General features: G+C 40.5%; 1 protein-coding gene across 1 annotated transcript; it reads left to right on the forward strand.

Annotated features, from left to right (window-relative positions):
- The first annotated feature begins 6,676 nt into the window (after nucleotides 1-6,676).
- On the forward strand, nucleotides 6,677-21,970 carry LOC143558044 (zinc finger protein ZAT5-like). Its single transcript, XM_077046972.1, has 6 exons — nucleotides 6,677-6,911; nucleotides 12,340-12,389; nucleotides 13,454-13,544; nucleotides 16,048-16,095; nucleotides 19,207-19,654; nucleotides 21,847-21,970. The coding sequence occupies exons 1-6, from the start codon at nucleotides 6,677-6,679 to the stop codon at nucleotides 21,968-21,970; spliced, it is 996 nt and encodes a 331-aa protein (XP_076903087.1).
- Nucleotides 21,971-23,720: the final 1,750 nt, after the last annotated feature.

Genomic DNA, 23,720 nt, shown 5'->3' on the forward strand with positions numbered 1-23,720 from the left:
AAACGCCCTAAAAACCCTAATTGTGAATGCTCTTACATAACACCATATTTATATTAAACTTTTAATTTGATATATAACTAGCATCTAATGTATTTTTTGTGTTGTAAGACAGAATGTAGTGGGTGGCAATAATGGACGACAAAGGGTGATTTGGGCGAGGAACACCACCTCCCCCGGACTCCCGGGATAAGAGGGCCAACAAATACATGCTGCCTATTTGTGTTTTGGTTAATATTATTATGTTATGTGGTGTAATATAAATCATTACACTTGTGAAATAAAAATTGCCCATTTGCTTACTAGGCTTCCCCCCCCCCCCCCCCCAAAAAAAAAAGGAAAGAAATAAAAGAGAGGGTTAAATTAGTTTGAAGTTTATTTAACATGGATTATGTAGAGATGCATTATATGATTTTTACTATTCTATACTTATAACTGTGTGTCAACTATTGTTATGTTGCATATTATAATCTTCAGGTATAACATAAAAAATGATATAACTGATTTACAACTGCCAAAGTTGCATCTGTTGCCCTTGTTCCTGCCTTTAATTATTTGAAGCAATAAAAGTAAAGAAAAGAATAAATAAAGTGAATATGTGAGCTCACACAACTCATGCATAGTTGCACACCATCGCTATCCTCTAAAAATATACACAACCAGCCCCTAATCAATACACAAACTTCAAATAAGCCATTGCATTTTTTTTTATTTTTGGATTTATATAATTAGGAAAATAATAAATAAATACGGAAATGATTTAATTTTTACTAAGATTACTTAAATAATGTTGTGACCAATATTCAGAAAATTGTAAAAAGGTTTCAAAAATGCCCGTTAAAAAGTAAGAACTAGATGAGATGAGAAAAATAAAAGTGTTTTTATTATTTTGACAAAGTATGAATGCATAAAATATTAAAGATAACTCTTTAATGAAAAAGTAGATAATACCGTGTGTATGTGTTTTTCAAGCTATCAATTTAAAAGAAAATTATAATTTGGTTGGTGTTAATTTTTAGAAAACAATTGGTGTTAATTTTTAGAAAACAAATATTGACAGCAGAAATTAAAATTAAATAACTAAATAAGCACGTAAATCAAATTCATCCCCAATTCATGTTACAGTTGAAATTAGATCAAAGAATTTGGGTCCTAAATCGAGCAAACGAGTTTTTCTTTTAGACCGACTATCTTACACCTTCCTAAACCTATTCTTAAATCTATATTTTTTCCATCATAGAACTGGAACATAAACAGTTGATAGAAGCATTTTAATACGCGCTTTGATACTGCTAGACTATCAGCTCTTTGCTGCCAAATCAACTATGGATCAAAAGTTATATCCATTCTAGGTTGAGTAATTTCAGAGCTCATTTGCTTCTATCAAGTTGTTCAAATACAAGTCCGTCAATTCTTAGATGAACCCAATATCATATTTTACAATAATCCACTATGTAATCAACTGGCCGGATTTGGTATAAACATTAACTGATACATAATAAGATGGCCATAAAGTAATTTTAATATTGGAGTAAAGTTTGTAAAAACAAGATATAATATATGTTTGAAGTATAAAGAAGAATATATGCAAGGAAGAGAGAGGAAACGTGATTGCAATAGAATGGTGACAAGGTTACCTGTAAAATGTATTATTGTAATGGTGGACACAGTCTACACCACCCATAACATAACTAACTCGTTAAGCCTCCCCTCCCCACCCCAACTTCACACTTACTCCCTACTCCCCACCTTCCTTCTATCTAACATCATCATATATTATAACCTTAAGTGAAATAAAAGTCCAAATTATTAAGTATGCTTTAAAATATAAAAATAGTATTAAAATTTTCTTAATTCATATAAGGTTTCACTTAAAATAATATATTGAATACGGTTGTTATTAATTTGTTATATAAATATATCTTAATTCATATAAATAATGGTTACCTAGCTACTAATGCCATATCAGATTAAAATTCCGAGCATGACAAAAACCTTTGGTCTTGTGTCTGGTCTCCACTATACATTTTAGGGGTCACAATTACTACCGCGAATATATATAGTTAAACTGTTTAATTAAGAGAAGTGCCAATTTTTTTATTTTGTTTTTTTAGAAAGGTACGTTTCAAATGCCAAACCACACAATATTATGTTTGTTGTAACTTGTAAGTAGGGAACACTATAAGTGTTATATATCCAGTGAGATTTTTAGCTGATGGGCTAGTATTTTGATACGTGTTCCATATAAATGGTAAATATAGACGGTAAAGATAATTCATATATGTAATTACTATGATGATCGAATGATTAGGTTAAAGAGATAAAATATTCGAATTGATGAAATTCTTTGGTTTATGAATTAGTTATATGTACACCAAGCCACCCAAAGTTGTAATCTTTTACTATTTATAATAATAAACCTAATAATTGAAAGATTAATCATATTAAAATGTAAGTTTATTATATTGTTTGGGGATAAATTTAGCAAAAAGCAAAGAAGAATAATAGACGGAGGAGGGAGAAGTACTTTTCTTTAAGGTGAAGACGACATGGAGTGAATGAGGGACAGCATACCTTTAACTTGTATTTTCATGTTCAACTATTAATTAAAGCTTTTTATTTACTAATTATATGTTCATTCAAATCTAACTTCATTCCATACATACTATTAGCTAATTCTTAGTAAATGAAATATAATTATATTGTCACACTAAATTTTATTTCATACATATAAACCTAAAATAATAAAGAAATGCCATGTTTCAGAATCACTATTCACGACAATGTTAAGAACTCAAGACTATAACTCATAGTAAATTAAATATAAACTGAAAATTGAGTTGATAAGTCTTATTTTGTAAAAGAGGTTTAACTAGTTCTATTAGCCTCAGCTAACTATATATATTACTGTTATCATTGATATTAATAATATTATTATTTTTAATCTATAAGTAAACTGGAAATAAATAATCTCAACTTTTATGTATAAGCCGATAATAATTCCAACTTTAAAAATCACTATCAACGGTCCCAACTAATTTCAACTATTTTTGTCTCAGTGGTTCTCTGCTAAAAAACAATTAACACCGTTATGCTTTTCCCCAAGTTTCAAACCAATGTTTTAGGGCTTTTGATCGGAAGAACGATACATTCGACGGATGCAAAACTTATCTCGAAACTGTTATCCAAGTGACAAAACAATGTTTCAATTCGGATGTTTGAATTTCCAATTAACAAAAATCAAATCATTTGAATCACCGTTTCGAGATAAGTTTTACCTCAGTCGAATCGTATCGTTTTTCCGATCAAAAGCCCTAAAACATCAGTTTGAAACTCGGGAAAAAAACATAACGGTGTTAAGTGTTTTTTAACGGAGGACCATTAAGACAAAAATAGTTGAAAATTGGGGCCGCTGGTAGTGATTTTTAAAGTTAGGGTTATTATCGGTCAATACACAAAAGTTGGGATTATTTATTTCTAATTTGCCTAATCTATATGATAAGTCAACTAGTCAAGGATTATATTCTCTTTTAATTTCATATGTTATACGACAATGTCATATAATAATATACAATAGTGGGTCTAACCCGTAAGATCGACGATGCACCGAAATTTCCAACTTTAATTTCATAATGAGTTTTGAAATACTATTGATTACAACGATGCATTCAAGTTTTCAATTGTGATTCACTCTTGTAATTACTTTTTGATAAGCATTGGTGTGTAGAGAAACACTTAAGTATAATATACAAATTACTTAATTTCTTTTTAGTTGCCATTTATAATTATAAAGAAAAACAAATTCAATACGTAAGGTAGTTACAATACGGGTTATAATTGAAATATTCAATTAAAAAAAACAGAAAAAGGTATAGAAGCATATTTGTTAAGATTTCATGTTCGTTACGGTTCCCTTAAAATTTAGAGTCTACTCTAAGGACATGTTAAGATATAAAAGAAAGGGTAGAAACAGATTTGCTGAAATCATATGTTTAACCCAAATACACGATTCCCTTACAACAAGCTGGAGCCTACTCTGAAAACACGTATGTTGACTAGGGGTAAAACAGCGGTAACAGTTTGTTGATTGTCAAAACTAACCACTGAGTCTAAAGCTTCACCTAAGCTTCAACTGAGTAATAGTTGCCGGAAATTTTGGTGTGTTTTTTTTCTAAATATCATGGTTTCTTGTCGGATACATACCCTCTTCGTTTTAACTTAGGTCTACTAATTTTGTATTAGAGTAAACACAAGGTAAAGATTAGTAAGTTACTAGGTATCATGTCTGCTTACTTGAATACAATTCCAAGGTTTACAACGTCTTCATATATAACAAGTTCCCACTAGTTTTTCAATGCATTTTTATATCAAGTCAATAACCACTTTGCGCATCGATATCTTATTTGTGTTTTCATAATTTTAAACATTTTTTGGCTTGTTATGAAGCTTTTTCCAAGGAAATCACAAGCTTATTAATTAGTAGTTAGATTAATAATACTTGCATACAATTATTTGTACCCAAGACAAGCTAAATGCCATTTTTGCACAGTAAGTTTTCTAATTTTAATTTGTTAAAAAAAGAACTAAATAGATAAAAATATTCACGCGTAAACAATTAACATTGTGAAGAAAAATTAAAGAATGTATAGTCGTTTAATCGCGATTGTGAACAATCAAGATAGTCTTTATAAAGCAATCAAAATATGAACAACGCTGGGTATTTGTCTTGGAAATTGGAATGATCATGGCGCTTGGGCTTGAACTCGAGTGGCACCAATGATAGGGTTTCTAAACATAAAAATAAAGAGAAGAGAGCTACCAAATTAGAGAAGAAGGATACAAGAATCTTCATAACATCCCTATATTTAGTGTTGATTTATAGACAAACGGGAACAAAGAAAGTGTCAACAACGATCAAGATTGGTTAAGTTGATGATGAGAGAAAGATTTTGAGAGAACTCGGTTACTTATGCCATGATATTAGAGTGCTATTGTGTTAGGGTATTAGGGGCACCCTTCGTGTTTCTCGTCGGTTTCATCTCCGGTATCTTCAAAAGTGCCCATAGCAAATTGACAAAGGGCATCTCTAAACGAAACTGATTTCAAAAGGCTGAATCTTCAAAATATGAATAAGTGACTGTTTGTGTAATTGGTTGGATCTCCAAAAAAACATCCCCAAGAGAAATCAGGTTCATCTCCAACATCTTCAAAAATACCTCTATCAACTTAGCAAACTTTTGGGTTCTTTAGTAAAAAATGAGATATGCTTATTTTGTTAGATGATGTGAATCAAATACCTTGGACACTTCTTTATATGTCCCTAACATACATATAATCTTTAAAATATCGTGTTTTTTTTTTATAAAACACTTACAGAAAAAGCTCAATTTATTAATACGGTTGTTCAAACTTTTTTTATTCTCATTTCTACACTAGTGTCTATGTCTAACATTTTTAATTCTTAATTATATGGTACATGGTGTGTTTCAATTTATACAACTACGTTTATTTAAAACCCACAAAACTTAAAAATAAAATAACTATCCTTGTCCTTGATCAAATAGTTGTAATATGCAAACGAAAATATAAAAGTACATAAACAAAAGTATAAGTAATTATCATAAGTTCATAACAAGAAAGAGAGTTTCAATAATTTAGTTTTCTCATAATCTACTTTAATTAGCTTTCTTAAATGTTTTAGAAAACTTATTTTTAACAATAAATGCCTAACCTCTCACGTTCAATAAACCTTTTAGTATGAGTTTATTTAGAAAAGGCTAATCAAGCCAATTGCCAAACACTATAAGAGAGTTTTGATTATATAATAACATCACCAGTCATGTAGGTTTTAAAGATAATGTTTATTCACAGTTAAGGATAAAAATCCTTAAGAAAGTCCTCTTGAATCAACTTTGTACTCGGAGTTTGAACAAAAACTTTCAAAAACCTAAAAAGACATCTCTCATCCAATTTCATTATTTTTTGTTTATTTAGTGAAGTTTAAGTTGTATTTGAGTATATAAAAAGCTGAAAATGCAATCTTGCTCCGATTCGAGCAGCTTGCTTGACTAGCTCTGTTGTACTTTCTAATTTTTCTAATTGATTTCGTTTGCCTTTCAAAAAAAAACCATGGAAATGCTTTGTAAATATTCAATAAATATATATAAATTATTAAAGCATATAAAATTTATAAAAATAATAAGCTTATGTATATTCCCAAACATGTTCAATTTGATATATTAAAATTGAGTTGTAACTTCTTTATTAAATGAACTCAACTAGACTGAAGTTGTTCAAGTTGTTTAAACTCAAATGAGATTGTAACTTGTAACAAAATTATTTATTTTTGATGATGGTAACTTGTAACAAAATATATTTAAAAAAAGTAAAAAAGAGGTTGGAGATTGGATGAATAGCACGCGAAGAACATTAAAAAGCGGGTGAAATCCACGCGTATAAAAATTGTTAAAAAGCAGTTATTTAAAAAGGGAAACGCAAAAAAGATGGTTGGCAACAAACTACTTGAAGAAATAATCACACTTTACCCCCTTCTCTTCCTATCCACTACTTTTTCACTTTTCACCCTTTCACTATGTATATATTAAACCAACTCCCCTCACTCTTTCCTCCAACCCACCACTCTCTCTCTCCCACCCACTTTACACACACACAAGAATTCATGGCTGAATTCACTGAAGGCATGAGCCGAGATATAGGTCATCAAATCATCAAAGGCAAGCGTACCAAGCGCCACAGGCCGAGTTCGCCTCTTGGCAACGGTGATGGCGGTGACTGTTTCATTGATGGTTTTGATGAACCGAAACTGGTGTCAACGAAAGAAGATGAAGATATAGCCAATTGTTTGATTATGTTAGCGCGGAGTGTGTCTCCGGTGACGGAAGAGAAATATTCCGGTTAGAAAACGGAGAAGCTAAGCTGCTGGAGGTTGATACAGATTAACGGCGTTAAATCCGGCTTATACGCTTACGAGTGTGAAGAAACACTAATCGACCCCGGGCAGATTACGGATAATCTAGGGGTTAAATAGATGTTTCCCACGAGGGTTAGGTCCGACAAAGAAGGATGTTCTTCAGATAACCTGCAAAACAAACACCGTGAGCTTGTCACTGAGAAGGGGGGGTTCCTCCTTGTGACCACCCTCCGGCGTGAGAATCAGACTAGATTGCTCTGAATATAAGTGTATATTGAGAGAAATAGCTAGTGAAGGTAAAATACCAGATGATCCTACCGTTCCAAGGAGTTGGAGTATTTATAGCCGAAGGTAGGTTTCCAAGCAGGTACAGCCAGCTGTATAATGTTCCTGTTTTACCAACTATGGGCTACGCACGTGCCATGCTGGTTGGTGGGTAGGCAGCGGCTGATAGTGACAAGGCCGGCTGTGTACTGTTCCCTTTCCACCAATTGCAGGTTATGTGCGTGCCACGACAAGGGTTGGTGAGTAGGCAGCGGCTAATAGTGACAAACAGTACTAGAGCATGCTCCTCCTCGCACTGTTGTCGGTGAGCTGTCACCCTGTGATTGGTTCATGGGCTGCTTTGGTCAGATCTTATCTATTTTGTCCATACCTTGGCAGGTATAGTACAAAAGATCTTCCAGAAGCATACGGACTGGCTCATTTGGGCGGGAGTATTCCCGCCTTGCTCATTCCTTCAGGTGACTGAATTATTTAGTGCCTTGTGCGTGTAGCCTTGCTATTAGTGCGGGTAGCCTTCCCTGATGGCTTGTATCCGCAGCTGCGGGGACAGGCGGGATACTTCACCATTGGGAGGCTTTCCCTGCGGGAACAGCTGGCGTACTGCGCGTAAGGTCTTCATCTCTGAGCATGGTGGGTCCTGCGGAACCAGTTGGTCCTTGCGCAAACGTCCCTCTTCAAGGTGAGTCTTGCGGGTCCAACTGGGCTCTACTGGGACCTACCTCTTCAAGTCCCCCCACTCCAATGTTCTTCTCATGAATTGTTAATAAGTGAGGTGAACTTTGGACTTAATCAAGGGGTTTTGAAAAGTATTTGGTTTTAAGGTTGTCCGTGGGGATTCTTCCCGCGGTTTCCCTAATGTCACGCAGAAATTCCCGACTTTTCTGCTTGATCTTTGGGTATGATGCGGGTAGGTGTGTAACCTCGCAAGTCAGGAGCGTTGAGTTCCACTTGTGTAGATTCTCCATGAGGTTTTAGTAGTTTTGAACATAGTGATCAATTATGTTAAAACAACCAATTCCATCTTGGAGCTTCAAACAATCTAGTTCTCGACGTTCCCACTATGCGGGGATGTTATTCCCGTTTCCGCAAGCATGGCCCAGAAGATCCTTCTTGGTTTCAATTCCCTGCGGAGTGCTAGGTATGTGAAGGGTTTCGCCTTGACACTGTACCCGCACTTGTCTTATAGTTACTTTACTTCCAAGGTATTCCTGGCTTCAATTCCCTGCGGGTGCTAAGTATGTGAAGGGTTTTGCCTTGATACTGTACTCGCACCTGTCTTATAGTTACTTAGTTGCCAAGGTAAGGGGTATTTTCCCGCTTATTTTTGAATCTTTTTGAAATTCGAAGAGTTGGTGAAAGGATAAGAACAGTCCAAACTGTTGAAACGTCGTCCGACGGTTTCTTCTGACAGTGTCAGGACGTGCAGGAAGTTATGGCGACGTGACAGTATATGGTCATTCCAGGCGCTTTTTCAGGCGCGTGGGCGCGATTTTTCGGGCGCGTGGCCGCGAAATTAATGGCACGCGTCCTTTCAACAGCTGTTGCCAGCTTGCTCTTTGCCACGTGTCATAGTTTCATTGCACCTGCGATTTCTCTCTCTTCCGCATTAAATTCATCGCATTAATTGCGATGAGTATATAAAGGGCGAGAGGGTGCACCTTAGTCCACACTTTCACTTCTCTCTTCATCTTCTTAAAACGATTTCCGGCGAATACTCACTATTCCGTCGAGCATTCTTCTGAAATCGTTGTTCTGTACATCCAAAACATGTCTTCTACCCGTGATTTTGAGGCCACTGCCGAGGAGGCTGAGTTGTTCGTCGAGAACCCGACGTCGACGTCCGAAAAGGACGACAAGAGCACTGCCGGCGAGGGCCAGTGCGCTCTTCCTATTGACCTCTACCAGTACATCGTCCGGAAGTTCATGCTCGAGCCTTTCAAGCCTGAGTTTCCGGAGCCTCATCAGACGGTGTACGATGCCCCCAAGGGCAAGATAGGGGTGTACGCTGCATTCTTCGTGTATGGGAATCTGAGGTTCCCATTGACGAAGTTTGTGTACCGTGTTCTGGAGAGACACGGTGTACACTTGACGGAGGTACACCCAATGGCGATCGCGAAGATCCGCCATTTCGAGTAGGTGTGCCTCATTATGGGTGTAAAGCCCCATGTCGACCGCCTGATGACCTTCTACTCCTGGAGGTGCATCCAAGGGTGGTACACCCTGGTCAACCGGATCAAGGGTCTGAAGATTTGCGCCACCGAGCGCAGTCTTCGGTCTTGGAAGCGGGAGTTCTTCTACATCTCTGCCCGTGTCGTCCCTATTGCGATGACATTCAAGAACGGGAGAGCACTCCCCAACCTTCACGCCTCCAACTACCAGGAGGCGGAATGGTTCTCCAAGATTTCCCGGATCCAGACTCCGGTTTACCAGTTTGCGGAGTCCGGGATGGTGATGCTCGGGATGAGCCGGGTATGGAAGGATGCCGGCTCTGAGACTCCGCAAGTGCCGATCGTCCTCGAATACGGTTTGAACTCTGTCCCTTACGGTATGCTTTATTTTATTTGCTAGGTTAGGGTTTTTGTTCTAACCATCTCTTTATTTTCAGAGGGAAACGACTTGCAGTCTCTCCTGCAGCCGCGGGAGGCTGGTGGTCCTGCTCGGATGGGTACTCGCGCTCTTGACGAGGACGAGTTGCCCATCCTTGAGCAAACGGCGGATCGGTTCGTGGAGGTCTACCCGCCAGGCCACGAGATCCTGAGCGCCAGGCGGCCAGGTAAAGAACTTTTTAACCCTCACCCTGTCAATGCTGAAACCTCTGCGAGAATTCCTCTAATTTTGTCATCTTCTGATGAGGAATCCGCAGATGGTCCTTTCTTGGCGGGAAGAAGAAGGCTGCCGGCGGGAAGGGGAAGGCGAAGGTTGCCTCCACTGCCGATCCGGTGAATCGGTCCGAGTCAGAGACCGAGAGTGAAGAGGCGGCAGGGAACCCAGGTGGTGTTGAGACCACTGCTCCGGAGGTTGAAACGGCTATCACCTCCGAGCAGCCTAGGACGACGACGGTAACCGGTACGAAGAGGCCAGCTCCATCGGGTTCATCCCCGCCTGTTCGCACCTTCAGGCTCAAAAAGACCCGTAAGTGTTCATAACTTTTTCTTATCTTTCCGCTATTATACTTATATATCTCGTCTTCGTGTAGGCGTGGATGCTACGGCATTCCAAAGTGGAGCGGGAGGGAGCAGCTCTAGACCCATGAAGGTAGGTTTGGTCAACCTACCCAAGGCGATGACCCAGGCGGCTACGCCTGCTTGCAGTACTGGTTCAGTTGCTCATCCCGTTGAGCCAACTGTTCCAGCTGTAACCTTATCTCCGCCGGCTGTCAGTGCCATTTTCACCGAATCCGTCACCGAGCCGGCGGTGATTTCTCTTGCGGGTTCTTCCGCAGCCGCGGCCACGGTTGTGAGTTCACCTCTGGTGAGTTCACCTCCGTTGGTTTCCACCGCGGCAGCCTCCACCGCGTCTCCTCCGGCGCCTGCGACTACGGCCAGTCCTTCAGGTACGTTTGGGGTTGGGGCGTCTAGCCAATCCTTGCCTTCTTCCCGTCTCCTTGACCTTTTGGATGGTTATCCCTTAGGTTCAGGTGATGGGTTTGGTGGCTATCGGCCTGTTGTCGACCCTACAGGTGCGTAGGGTTATTTTGGCCTATATCCCTTTCATCGTTTCTCTCTTTAACTGTTTTTTGTTTTATTGCAGTTCGTGATTCCAACGAGGTGTACGCTCCTCGGTGGAAGATCTGCCGGGGAACGACCCTCCGGACTGCTGAGGAATGCGTCGAATGAGCGCGTCACGCCGCCCCAAGTGGTGCGCTGGGGGAGGCCATGGCCAGCTACCAGGAAGATAGGCTGTCCAACGAGCTCCGAATCCTTCTCGCCCGGATGCAGCCGCGCGTCGAGCTACTTTGTCGTGAAAACGACAAGTTGAAGACGGCGCGTAGCCTTGAAGTGGCTCAGGCGCGGGCCATCCGGGAGGAGAATGCGAAGCTTGCCGTCGTTGCTGCGGAAAAGGAGAAGGCCTTCAAGGCCCTTGAGGTTGACGTTCAGGCTCGTCTGGAGGCCCGTTCCAAGGCTGCCCAAGCTGTTAACGAACAGCTTCGGCTGGCCAAGGAAACTGCACGGAACGCAATCGAGAGGGCCACCAAGGCTGAAGCTGCTGCTGAGCCTCTACGCATCGAAAATGAGGAACTTAAAGCCAAATTAGAGAGGCTCCAGCAGGCTCATGATGCCTTGGCCATGGAAGATGCCAAGAAGCTCCAGGAGATCTTGGACCAGAGGGGGGTGCTTGACCACACTGAGCGTAAGCTAAAGGGCGTCGAAGAGGCTGCAGCCAAAGATGTGTTGCTTGCAAACCTCACAAAGAACGAAGCCGAACGCGCCCGTAATGAAGCTCAAGCTGCCCTCCAGGAGGCTCTGGTTACCAAGGAACGGCTTCTTCGAGAAGCGTTGTCGCAGGTATGCGCAGCTTCCTAACTTCTAACTTTACGCTTTTCCTTATTCTTGAGTTTGACAAAGTTCTGTTTTGTAGGTTGTGCATCGGGTGTTCACGAACACATCATATGACGATGCGATGAGCGCAGCCCTCAACGCTTCTCATGAGTATGGGGAAAAGGCTGGCTTCCTGCTTGGTCTAGGGTTTGTTGAACAAGGCATCCCGCCTTCCAACTTCCCTCTTTACAATGTGGATACTGAAGCTGCGTATGACCAAGCAGTGAATCAGTATGCTGCCTTCCCGCATCCGGTGGTGGAGAAGTTCAACGAGATTGCTGCTGCTGATAATGGGCTAGCTATCCTTAAAGCTTTCCTTGAACCGCCACACTCTACTGATGGTGCGGGTCCAAGTGGAAGTGGTCCTGAAGCTTGATCCTTTAGATCCCTTTCCACCATTAGAGTAGATTTTTATTTTTGTATAGCTTCTTTTGTATGCGGGTATGTACCCAGCAATCTTTGTAATATTTGAATTTTGATGGAATAAAGATTATTTGCTAATGCCTTGCCTTGTTCATTTCACGCATATTTTGATTTAACTTAGCAATTTCTTTAGTACTTAGATAAGTTAAATTTTCAACGTGGCAGGTAATAAGTTAAAGTTTTGCTTCCTCTTTCGTGATTGTGTGGATAAGACCGTAACTTGCACTTAGTAGGATGACCAAACTTTACCTATATCTGACCTGCGTGGAAGTTTTCCTCATCTTTTCCTTTGAAATTTTCTAAGTGTTTTGAATAAGTTAACCTTTCGACGCGCGGTTGCCAATAGGTCAATGTTCAGTTTCCTTTATCATGATTGTGCGGGTAGGACCGTCACTTTCATTTATTGGGATGACTAAACTTTACCTATAGCTGACCTGCGTGAAGGTTTTCCTTAGAAATTTTTACCGTTTTATGTGTTTATGCGGATTTTTCCGCCTTCCACACGCAACGACTTCTTCCCATATTTATGCGGTGAATACCGGCATATCAGCGTGGGAAGTTCATAAGTATAAAGGTAAGGCTATCAACACAATGTGAAAGGAGAATCATTTCCATTAGAAGTGGCTCTAGGCCTTTTCTTTACAAGTTTGGAATTGATCTACATGTAACATTTGCGTAATTGAGCTCCGTTCCATGTTCTAGGGATAGGAGTGCCATCGAGCCTTTCGAGCCGAAATGCGCCTTTTCCCAAAACTTCTTTGATAATGTATGGTCCTTCCCAGACCGGTGCCAGTTTTCCTAGGCGCTCTTGGTTTGAAGCCTCGTTGTTACGCAATATGTAGTCTCCTACATTGAAGTTGCAGAGTTTTACCCGCTTGTTGTAGTACTTTTGCATTTGTCGCTTGTAGTTTTCTTCACGCGCTGCGGCTAAGTCTCTGCGTTCCTCGGTTAGCATAAGGTCTAACCGTCTTTCCGCATCATTGTCTTCTGGCTGAATCAAGACCCTTGGTGAGGGTAAACCAATTTCGACTGTGACCATGGCTTCAGTGCCATAAGTGAGGCTGAAAGGGGTTTCTCCCGTACTGGCCTTTTTCAGCGTTCTGTTTGCCCAAAGGACGTGTGGAACTTCGTCTACCCAGCCGGATCTGTGTTCCAGGAGTCTTTTCTTTATGCCTTCGACGATGTTTTTATTTGCTCTTTCCACCTCACCGTTACCTTGCGGGTGTGCCACTGAGGTAAAGGTGTGGGTGATTTGAAGTTCTTCTAACCACTTTTGTAGCTTCCTGTCAGCAAAGTTGGTGCCGTTATCACTCACCAAAGTCTGTGGAAGTCCAAAACGACAAATAATAAATTCCCAAATAAATTTTTTAATATGTTTTGCGGTTGTTTGGGCTAAGGGTTTTGCTTCTATCCACTTGGTGAAGTAGTCGATGGCTACCACTAGGAACTGGACGTTTCCTGATGCTGTAGGAAATGGGCCTGTCACATCGATGGCCCACTTCTGAAATGGCCATGAAGAGGTGACTGGAACAAGTTCATTCTTCGGGCGATGCGTGTTGGGTGCGTAGAGCTGGCAAGACCTACACTTTCTGATGTATGCCAGCGCATCCATATGCATCCCCGGCCAAAAGTATCCCGCGTTGTTTAGCTTAGCTACAACAGCGCGTGGACCTACGTGTACTCCACAGATGCCTTCGTGTACTTCCCTTAGGAGGTAGTCAGCATCTTGGTTGTCCACGCATCTTAAGAGTGGGCCAAGAAAGTTACGTCTGTAAAGGATGTCATCAATGAGCTGATAGTTTAATGCTTTACAACGTATTTTTCTTGCCTGTGTTTTTGACTCTGGTAGTATACCCGCTGCAAGGTAATTTATTATTGGTGTCATCCACGTTTCTGTACCGGTTTGGATGGCACAAATTTCCTTGTGCGGGACTGATGGTGCTTCAAGGAGTTCAATGCGGATGTCCTTTCCCAAATGGGTGAAGGCTAATGATGCAAGCTTGCTTAACGCATCCGCAGATTTGTTTTCGCTACGCTTGACGTGTATGACTTAACAACCATTTAAATCGCGCATAAGGGTTTTTGCTTGTGCGAGGTACAGGGCCATTGTGTCGTTCACGGCCGTGTACGTTCCGTTTATCTGAATGGCTACTAACATGGAATCTACGTGGGCTTCCAAGTTTTTCATTCCCATTTTACGCGCAATTCTCAGCCCTGCCAAGAATGCTTCGTACTCGGCTTCGTTATTCGTACTTGGAAAGGCCAGTCGAATAGCGTAAGTGTATTCTTGGCCTGCTGGGTTGGTTAATTTCAACCTTGCGCCTGAACCCTCGTTGCTGGCTGCTCCATCAGTGTAGAGTCGCCAGACATCATTGATGTCCTGTGCTGGGGAGGGTTGAGCCTCCTTCTGGCACTCTTTCTCCCGCGAAGCGGGGACTTCTGCAATAAAGTCGGCCAGGACCTGGCCTTTCATAGCTGGTCTTGGCTTGTACTTTATCGCATATTCCCCCAACTCAATTGCCCATTTGGCTAGACGTCCCGATAATTCAGGTTTGCCTAGAACGTTTGCGAGTTTGAAGTTGGTGAGAATGGTGATTGGGTGACCCTGGAAATATCGTCTCAGTCTGCGTGAAGCTTGTACAAGTGCTAAGACTAATTTTTCCAGGGTGGAGTACCGGGTTTCTACGTCTGTTAGGACACGGCTAACATAGTAGATTGGCTTCTGGATGCCTTTCCGCTCTGCTAGCAGGACTGCTCCGGTTGCTCTATCTGTGGCGGAAAGGTATAGGATTAATTCCTCCCCCGCTTCTGGTGCTGTGAGCGTTGGGAGTTCAATCAAGCGTGACCGAATCTCCTGAAAAGCTGCTTCCGCTTCTGGTGTCCAGCGGAAGTGCGTTTTCTTTAAACGGTTCCTCAATGTTGACACGAAAGGAAACGACTTATCCGCATGGTTTTCCAAAAAGCGGTTAAGTGCAACTAGTCGTCCATTCAGTGTCTGAGCTTGCTTAATGGTAGTAGGTGATTCCATTTTGATAATGGCTTCGACCTTTTCAGGGTTCGCTCTAAAGCCATCTTTAGTGACGATGACCCCTAAGAACTTCCCTTCTTCCATCCCAAAGGAACACTTGCTCGGGTTGAGCTTCATGTTTATCTTCCTGAGCGTGTTGAAAGTTTCTTCGATGTCTTTCAACATCGCTTCTGCGTCAGGGCTTTTGATGACCAAGTCATCCATGTAGACTTCCAAGTTCCTCCCAATTTGGGCAATGAACTCTTTGTCCATCAGGCGTTGATATGTGGACCCGGCATTCTTAAGTCCGAATGGCATCATTTGATAACAAAATGTGCCATCAGGCGTCCGAAATGCGGTTTTGTCCTGATCATCTACAGCCATGTGGATTTGATGATACCCCTTATACGCATCCAGGAAGCATTTAAGGCGAAACGGTGCTAACGAATCTACCTTAAGATCAATTTCGGGTAACGGATAACAATCTTTGGGGCATGCTTTGTTTAAGTCTTTGAAATCTATGCACATGCGCCATTGTTTGTTATTCTTCGGTACCATAACGGGATTTGCAACCCATGTTTGATATCTGCTAACGCGTACGATGCCCGCATCAAGGAGTTCCTTGACTTGGGTTCTACACGCGTTAGCTTGTTCCGCCCCCATTACTCTGCGCTTTTGTATGACTGGCGTAAAAGCCGGGTCACACTTCAGCTTATGCTCTGCCTTACTTCGAGGTACACCAGTCATGTCAGCTGGTGTCCATGCGAAGATGTCAGCGTTTTTCAGTAGTAAGCGCTTGAGTAAGGTGCGCGTGGGATCAATTACTGTTGGACCAATGGTAACGGCCTGGTCAGGGTATTTGTCATTGAAGGCCCATTCTTCCGGTTCGGTGATGGTTGGCTTAGCCATCTTTGGTTTGGGTTTAGATGAGACAGATGCGATGCATACCTGGGGAATGCCGGTGATCATCGCTACACCCTCAGCTGTTGGCCATCCCATCATGCCGTGGACTGAAGATACCACGACGTTGAATCTTGCCATCCTGTATCTCCCGAAGAGAATGTCGTATGTGTGGTGTGGCTTCCTCATTACGACAAAGTCCACATCTTCTGTGCAGGAGTGTTTCCCGTCCGAGAGAGTGACGGGGAAAGATAGGATACCCAAGGGGTGTTTGTGCTGCCGTCGAACCCTTCCATCGAGGCGTAGACCGTTTCCAGGCGTTCCTTGTCTTCATAATCTAGCTTGTCGAAGAACTGCCTGTACATCACCGTTGACGAGGCGCCGTTGTCAGCAAGAGTGCGTGAAGTGATGTAGTGCCCCAGCTGGCTTTTGATGACGATAGGGCCTTCTTTGCTGGGTCCTCCTGGCACTCGCGGGAAGCGCACCTCAGCTTCCTTCCACGCGCATGGTTCTGTCGTTCTTCTTTTTCTTCCTGTGATGTTAGTATGAACCATGTGGATGCTGATGTCAACGGGCTTTCGTCCATTGCCTTTGTACCGTTTCTCATTCCTCCCTCCATTCTTGATTGATGCCACAAGGTGTGCAAGTCTTCCATCCTTGACGAATGTTTCAACTATATCCTTCAAGGATGTGCACTCCTCTGTACTGTGACCCTTTGTCCCGTGGAAGTCACAGAATTTGCTCTGATCCGCACTAGGGCGTTGCCGGATCATTGGAGCTTTTGGCCATGGGAGTTTTTCGGTGGCAAATATCTCCGTGACGCTTTTTGTGAGTGGCGTCCACCGGTGTTTTCGGCTTGAAGGGTGCGTGTTATCCCTTCCGCCAACAAGAGGGCGAGAGCTGGATGAGGTGTCAAAGTTTACCCTTGACTGCCAAATACCTAGCTTCCTCTTTTTGTTCTATCGGGCGATCCGAACATTGTTTTCTCTGGTCCTCTGCGTCTAGAGATGTGTACTCTGGGGAAGGTCCCTACCCAGTTGCTTCTCCGTCTCGGCAAAGCGCTTGGCCGCCGTCATGATGGCATCTCATGTGGATGGCATGCCGTCCTTACCCGTCAACGTGCGGATAAGCTCTGGGTATTCGGCACCCTGGATGAAAGTGGCGCGAACAAGATCTTCACTTATGTCGCCCAGACTCAGCTTTTTAGAGTTGAAGCGAGTGATAAAGTCTAGTAAAGATTCATCCTCCTCTCTGGCGCAGTTGAGGATCGTCCACTGTTCTTCAGTATATTTCCTCTGTTGACTGAAGTGTTGGCTGAACTTGTGCTGAAAGTCCGCCCAATCATAGATGTGGTGGACCGGTAAACGATCGAACCACGCTCTGGCTGCTCCAACCAACGTCATCTGGAACATATAACACCACGTGGGTTCCGTCCAGTTGCTGACGGTTGCCCCTGCTATGAATCTGTTCAAATGATCGTCTGGGTCGGATATACCATCATAGGTGCCGATGTTGGACATCTGTTTGGCACTTCTTGGGGCGATTGCTTCCGCAATGTCCCTTGCAAACTTGGAGGTTCCCGCATTTGCGGCAGTTGGTCTAAAGGTTTTGGAGAAGTCACGTGGGTTTCCTCCCGCGTTCCTTGGTTTGAAGGTTTCTCCAAAATTCCTTCTTGGTTGGAAGTCCGTTTCCTTACGCTTCCCTTTCGCCCTGTGGCGAGGGTTTGCGTCGGTGTCGGATTCCTCCCGATCATCGTCCGAGTACTCGCACTCACTGTTCATGTTGAGCTGTTGTCGAGTACTTCCGAATTCGTCAGCCTGTTGGAGTGAACGCAAACGTTCATCCAACTCAGCTTGGAACTCTTTCTGACGTGCTTCGGCCCACGCCTTAACTTGACCGAGTGTTTGGCGAGGGAGCCTCGCCTGTTTCTCCAACTGGGCATCTTTGAACCCCAGTGAAATATTGTTTACTGCACTTGCCCCGGCTTGGGTAACCGGGGTAGTGTTCGTAAAATTTTTATAACCGCCGGTGTTCCCCCCAGTAGCTGGGGTTGTGGTTACCGGGGTTTCTTGGTCACTTACTGGCCTTGGGACCGGAGTAACGTTAACCATTTCTTCAGAAATTTTGAAAAAACTGAGAATTAGTTCTAGCTTTTATGCACGGATGGCGCCAATGAAGAAACACTAATCGACCCCCGGGCAGATTACGGATAATCTGGGGGTTAAATAGATGTTTCCCACGAGGGTTAGGTCGGGCAAAGAAGGATGTTCTTCAGATGACCAGCAAAACAAACACCGTGAGCTCGTCACTGAGAAGGGGGGGGTTCCTCCTTGTGAACACCCTCCGGCGTGAGAATCAGACTAGATTGTTCTGAATATAAGTGTATATTGAGAGAAATAGCTAGTGAAGGTAAAATACCAGATGATCCTACCGTTCCAAGGAGTTGGAGTATTTATAGCCGAAGGTAGGTTTCCAAGCAGGTACAGCCAGCTGTATAATGTTCCTGTTTTACCAACTATGGGCTACGCACGTGCCATGCTGGTTGGTGGGTAGGCAGCGGCTGATAGTGACAAGGCCGGCTGTGTACTGTTCTCTTTCCACCAACTGCAGGTTATGTGCGTGCCACGACAAGGGTTGGTGAGTAGGCAGCAGCTAATAGTGACAAACAGTACTAGAGCATGCTCCTCCTCGTACTGTTGTCGGTGAGCTGTCACCCTGTGATTGGTTCATGGACTGCTTTGGTCAGATCTTGTCTATTTTGTCCATACCTTGGCAGGTATAGTACAAAAGATCTTCCAGAAGCATACCGACTGGCTCATTTGGGCGGGAGTATTCCCGCCTTGCTCATTCCTTCAGGTGACTGAATTATTTAGTGCCTTGTGCGTGTAGCCTTGCTATTAGTGCGGGTAGCCTTCCCTGATGGCTTGTATCCGCAGCTGCGGGGACAGGCGGGATACTTCACCATTGGGAGGCTTTCCCTGCGGGAACAGCTGGCGTACTGCGCGTAAGGTCTTCATCTCTGAGCATGGTGGGTCCTGCAGAACCAGTTGGTCCTTGCGCAAACGTCCCTCTTCAAGGTGAGTCTTGCGGGTCCAACTGGGCTCTGCTGGGACCTACCTCTTCAGAGTGCAAAACGTGTAACCGTACATTTCCATCGTTTCAAGCGTTAGGCGGACACCGAGCCAGTCACAAGAAGCCTAAGGTTAACGTGGAGGAGAAGATATCCAGTTCGGTTAACTATAATAATAATACTAATAATATTATTATTACCCAACCTCAACCGCCATTGATGGAGTATGTTGAAGAAGATAACGACGTTGAAGTTGACGAAGAAAACAAGGCAAGTATTATCAATAATACTAATAACGTCCAAAACGGTACAAATATGATGATCAACCACAACAACACCACCAAAGGAGGAGGAAAGGTTCATGAATGTTCGATATGCGGATCGGAGTTTTTATCCGGTCAAGCACTCGGCGGACACATGAGAAAGCACCGGCCGATTCCGCATACTGGTAACCGAACAACCGGAATCTCAACAACTACTGATGACACTGAAATGAATCTTTAGTGGGCGAAATAAAGGATATATTGATTGGGAAGAAAACGGGGAAATCCCATATGACCAAATATATCTGACAAGTCGCACTATATGTCAAGCCAAGATGCATCTTTCTCTCCAGGACTTCGAAAATGTACTTTTGGGACACCAATAGGCATTAAATGAAATGAAAAAAAACTAAGTACTATATTTTACTTTGACGTGGAAACGTAACAAAGCCTTTCTTTTTCTTTATAATATTGTACTTTATCCTAATCAGATTTTATTCAATTCATAAGATGTTATTCATCATTTATGAAAATTTTATAAAGAAAGAAAAAAAAAGGAAAAATTACTGCTGATAATATAACCAAAAAGCAGGGCCGGCCTGGGCATAGAGCAATGTGGGCAACCGGGGCACTTAATTTTCAGGGGTACAATATTAATTGAAATGTATAAGGTTTAAAAATCATTATTGCGATTTTATAAAAATTCCGACGAGTTCGGGATCGAAAGTCACATGATATTGCGTAATGAATGATGATTAATGTTTCTCCGTTATAGTCTAAATGTTTTACAAGATTTAATTGATTTTTAACGTATGTTTTAAGGCGTTTTTGAGGTTTGCCGGAATTTTCTCGCCGGATTCCGGCTGTCGCCGGGAATTCAAGGTAGGGGGTGACGGGGTGGGTTTGGGTTGGGTAAAAAATAAATATTATACATTATTTTAAATATTTTACACTTAAGGCCCTTGCAACATCAAGTTGTTTTAAGAAAGAAAATTAAAGTAAAATTACAATTTAAACCTTGCACTTTGAAATATTATAAAAATGTAATAATAAGTTATAAACTTGGATATTTTGTTATATTATACTCGTATTGTTTGAAGATCGTTTAATTAAGAAATTAAATCCCGGAGTTTCGTGAATTGGACAAACGAATAGAAAATGAACTATCGATAAACGTAAATCATCAAGATTGGAATATTAATGATGCAAGATAAACATGAATACATTGAAACGACAAATCGGGTCTGTTTAATGAATGCAAATTCAAATTCGAATAAAAACAAAAATTAGCGAATGTTACAGGAAACAAATATAGAGAATATTATATATATATAGGGTAAGGATCCTAAGAGAACCATTGGCAAATTGAGAACTTTGAGAACCATTTTAGACCACTAAAAAAACCCTCTAAAAAAATTATAAAACAAACAAAACCGAAAATTTTAAAAAAGTAAAAAAAACCAAAATTCTTATATTTCATTACGGTTTCGTTAAAAAAAAAGAGACGGAATTTTTTTTTTAATTCGTATTATACCTGTACACATATGTATACTTTCATTTAATCTCTAGTTACGTAATATACATATATGTACTTTATCATTTACCTTAAATTATACATATGTGTATAGGAAAAAACATGTGTGTACATATTATACATATATGTATAATAAAAAAACCGATTTTTTTTCTTTTTAATTCGTATTATACCTATACACATATGTATACTTTCATTTAATCTCTAGTGATGTAATGTACACATATGTACATTATCATTTACCTTATATTATACATATGTGTATAGTAAAAAAACATGTGTGTACATATATGTACATATTATACATATATGTATAATTTAGCTGAATCGAGAATTTTTTTTTTTTGAAACCGGGATGGTAAATAAGAACTTTGGTATTTTTACTTTTTAATTTTTGTGTTTTTTTTTTTGTTTTATGATTTTTTTTATTTTTGGGTTTTTTTGTTGTTCAAAACGGTTCTCATAGTTCTCAATTCTCAAAAAGTTCTTACATGATCTTGATCCTATATATATATATATATATATATATATGCACGTATATATATATATATATTTTTATGAAAAAAATATATGTATTTAATGTTTTACCCTAATTATACAATAACTAGCTTGGTCTAGTGACAAAGGGGTATAACACCTAACCAAAAGGTTATGGGTTCTAGTCTCATTTGAGACATTTTTAAGCTTATTTTTATACAAAAAGTTTTAAACAACCTAAATTATAATCAATTAAGCTCATTTAAAAATTTAATTGTTTAAACTAAACAAAAAACTATTTACATAAGGCTTAATTTTTTTTTCTTATATTCATTACTCGTTACGGTCAACGAGCCTTTTTATTTTGGCTCGACCGAGGCATATAAATTCTTGGAGACGGCCTTGCCGAAAAGTCTCCGAGTAATATGTTATCGTTGGATCTTAACTTTCCGCCACCGGAGGTCGTTGAAGACCACTTTTCGCAACAACAACAGCAGCATCGTATGGTGTTTTCTGCTCCGGCTTTTGTAGATTGCCATTACTGAAAGCCTGAACAGGTCCTAAGATTAATGTGAAATATTAACTTCATCAATTGTTATTACTATTGCTATTATTATTATAATTATTATTAATTGATAATTAATCAATCAAAACCGATTCTTCTTATTTAATTAATTATAATGTTTTCTGAATTGTATATCAAATTAGGTTTTGTTAGAACTAAAGTGGCTTGTTGTTGTTATGGATGAATGGATGTTAATTATAATGATGATCATGTGAGGAGTTAGATAAGGTGGAATAATATTGTGTGTACGTAAGTGTAACCGGAATGATGGGTTAGTTGGAGTTAAATAGAAGTAGTGTGAAGCTTGCTAGTGTAGTGAGTGTGAAAATACTTTAAGTGGTTAGTGTTAAACAGTTGATATGATGCATTTCATGGGTTGCCTTGCCTATAATTGACGAAAAGTGAGTGATAGTGTGACTAATACATGGGCATCTTTCTTTTTCATTTTCCTTTTCCCATTTTTATTTCTTTTTTTCATTAAATAATAAATAAATCATGTATTTTTACAACTTTACCTTTTTCATATGTTTAATGCATAAACCAATTTTAAGTAAAAAAAATCATAAGAGCCGTATAACTACGTGTACGTTGCACTTTGTAGGTATAATATGAGGGAGAAAAGAGCGATTATGCGGCTAATTATATAATTGTGTTATTTATCATATTTAAAGGAATATGTATGCGCGTTTATATGGTTTTAACAATTCATACTTAAGATTGGTTTTGCATTATTGTATATCCTGTGCTTAATGCATGACAAAAGTAGGGAATTGTGATAATCGTATAAATACTTATATCTTTTGTTTTAACTATGATACATATGACAATTATGTGACCACTTACTCTACTACCTTTCTAACTCTTGTTTTGTTTTTGAAACTTGAGTTACAAATGCATTGGTCATCATAAGAAAAGTAATCCATTTCTTGTTTTCGGTCATCTTTTTGTGCCTTTATTTTTACTCGAGTGGAGTAAGATATAAGGAACTTCATGTGTCACATGTCTTGAATAGTTGAGTTGATTTCATAAATGAGGGATTTGAGACGTGACACGGATTCAGTGTTTTGAGGAGTAGCTTAAGGTTCAATCTTCAATCCTGTTAGTGAAGAATATAATTTATTAAATATTTCTCTATATGTTGTAGGATGTGTTTGATCGAAAGCACGGTAAATTCAATTTACCTCTCACGTGACAAGCGTAAGATAGTTTGACGTGAGCTGGTTGAGGTTGTCATTATTCAGTCTTTTATAAAACAAACATTTAATTGAAAATTAAACGACTATTGTGTGTGTTTAAAACAAAGAAAGGGAGAGACGAGATGACATGAGAACCGTATGACTAGGGTTTGGCATTACCGGCAATGTAACAGAAGTTGTGGTTAATTACTTTTGTTGTGTTTTTGGTATATGTTTTGGTCAAAAATCGGTCTAAGGATCACATAACCAAATTCGTATGTGAGGATTGGTGCTTGTATGAACAAAATAATCAAAGTAGTAATTGTAAAGGTTAGACAACGAGATTTATACGAGGAAAAGCCTTTGATAACTAGTATCCTGCAGACATAAAAACCTCAGGTAGTGAAAACTATCACTACCGATTGTATTAAGCTCAAAAAGATTACAAGAGATGGAATCAGAGCTGATTGTGATTACAGAGTGTTCTTGGTGAGAGTTATAGACGTGCTATCTGTTGTGTTATGATCAGCTATGATTCAATGATTAAATACACAA

Source organism: Bidens hawaiensis, unplaced genomic scaffold, assembly GCF_021521415.1.
Source record: "Bidens hawaiensis isolate Kalapana, Puna unplaced genomic scaffold, B.hawaiensis_p1.1 tig00019316_1, whole genome shotgun sequence".
Classification (NCBI taxonomy): domain Eukaryota; kingdom Viridiplantae; phylum Streptophyta; class Magnoliopsida; order Asterales; family Asteraceae; genus Bidens; species Bidens hawaiensis.

Coding starts and splice junctions, on each gene's coding strand:
- LOC143558044 (XM_077046972.1), top strand. CDS start 6,677: ATGGCTGAATTCACTGAAGGCATGAGCCGAGATATAGGTCATCAAATC. Junction 12,390..13,453: donor GTGATTGTGTGGATAAGACC/GTAACTTGCACT, acceptor CCACTTTTGTAG/CTTCCTGTCAGCAAAGTTGG. Junction 19,655..21,846: donor GACACTGAAATGAATCTTTA/GTGGGCGAAATA, acceptor AAAGTCTCCGAG/TAATATGTTATCGTTGGATC.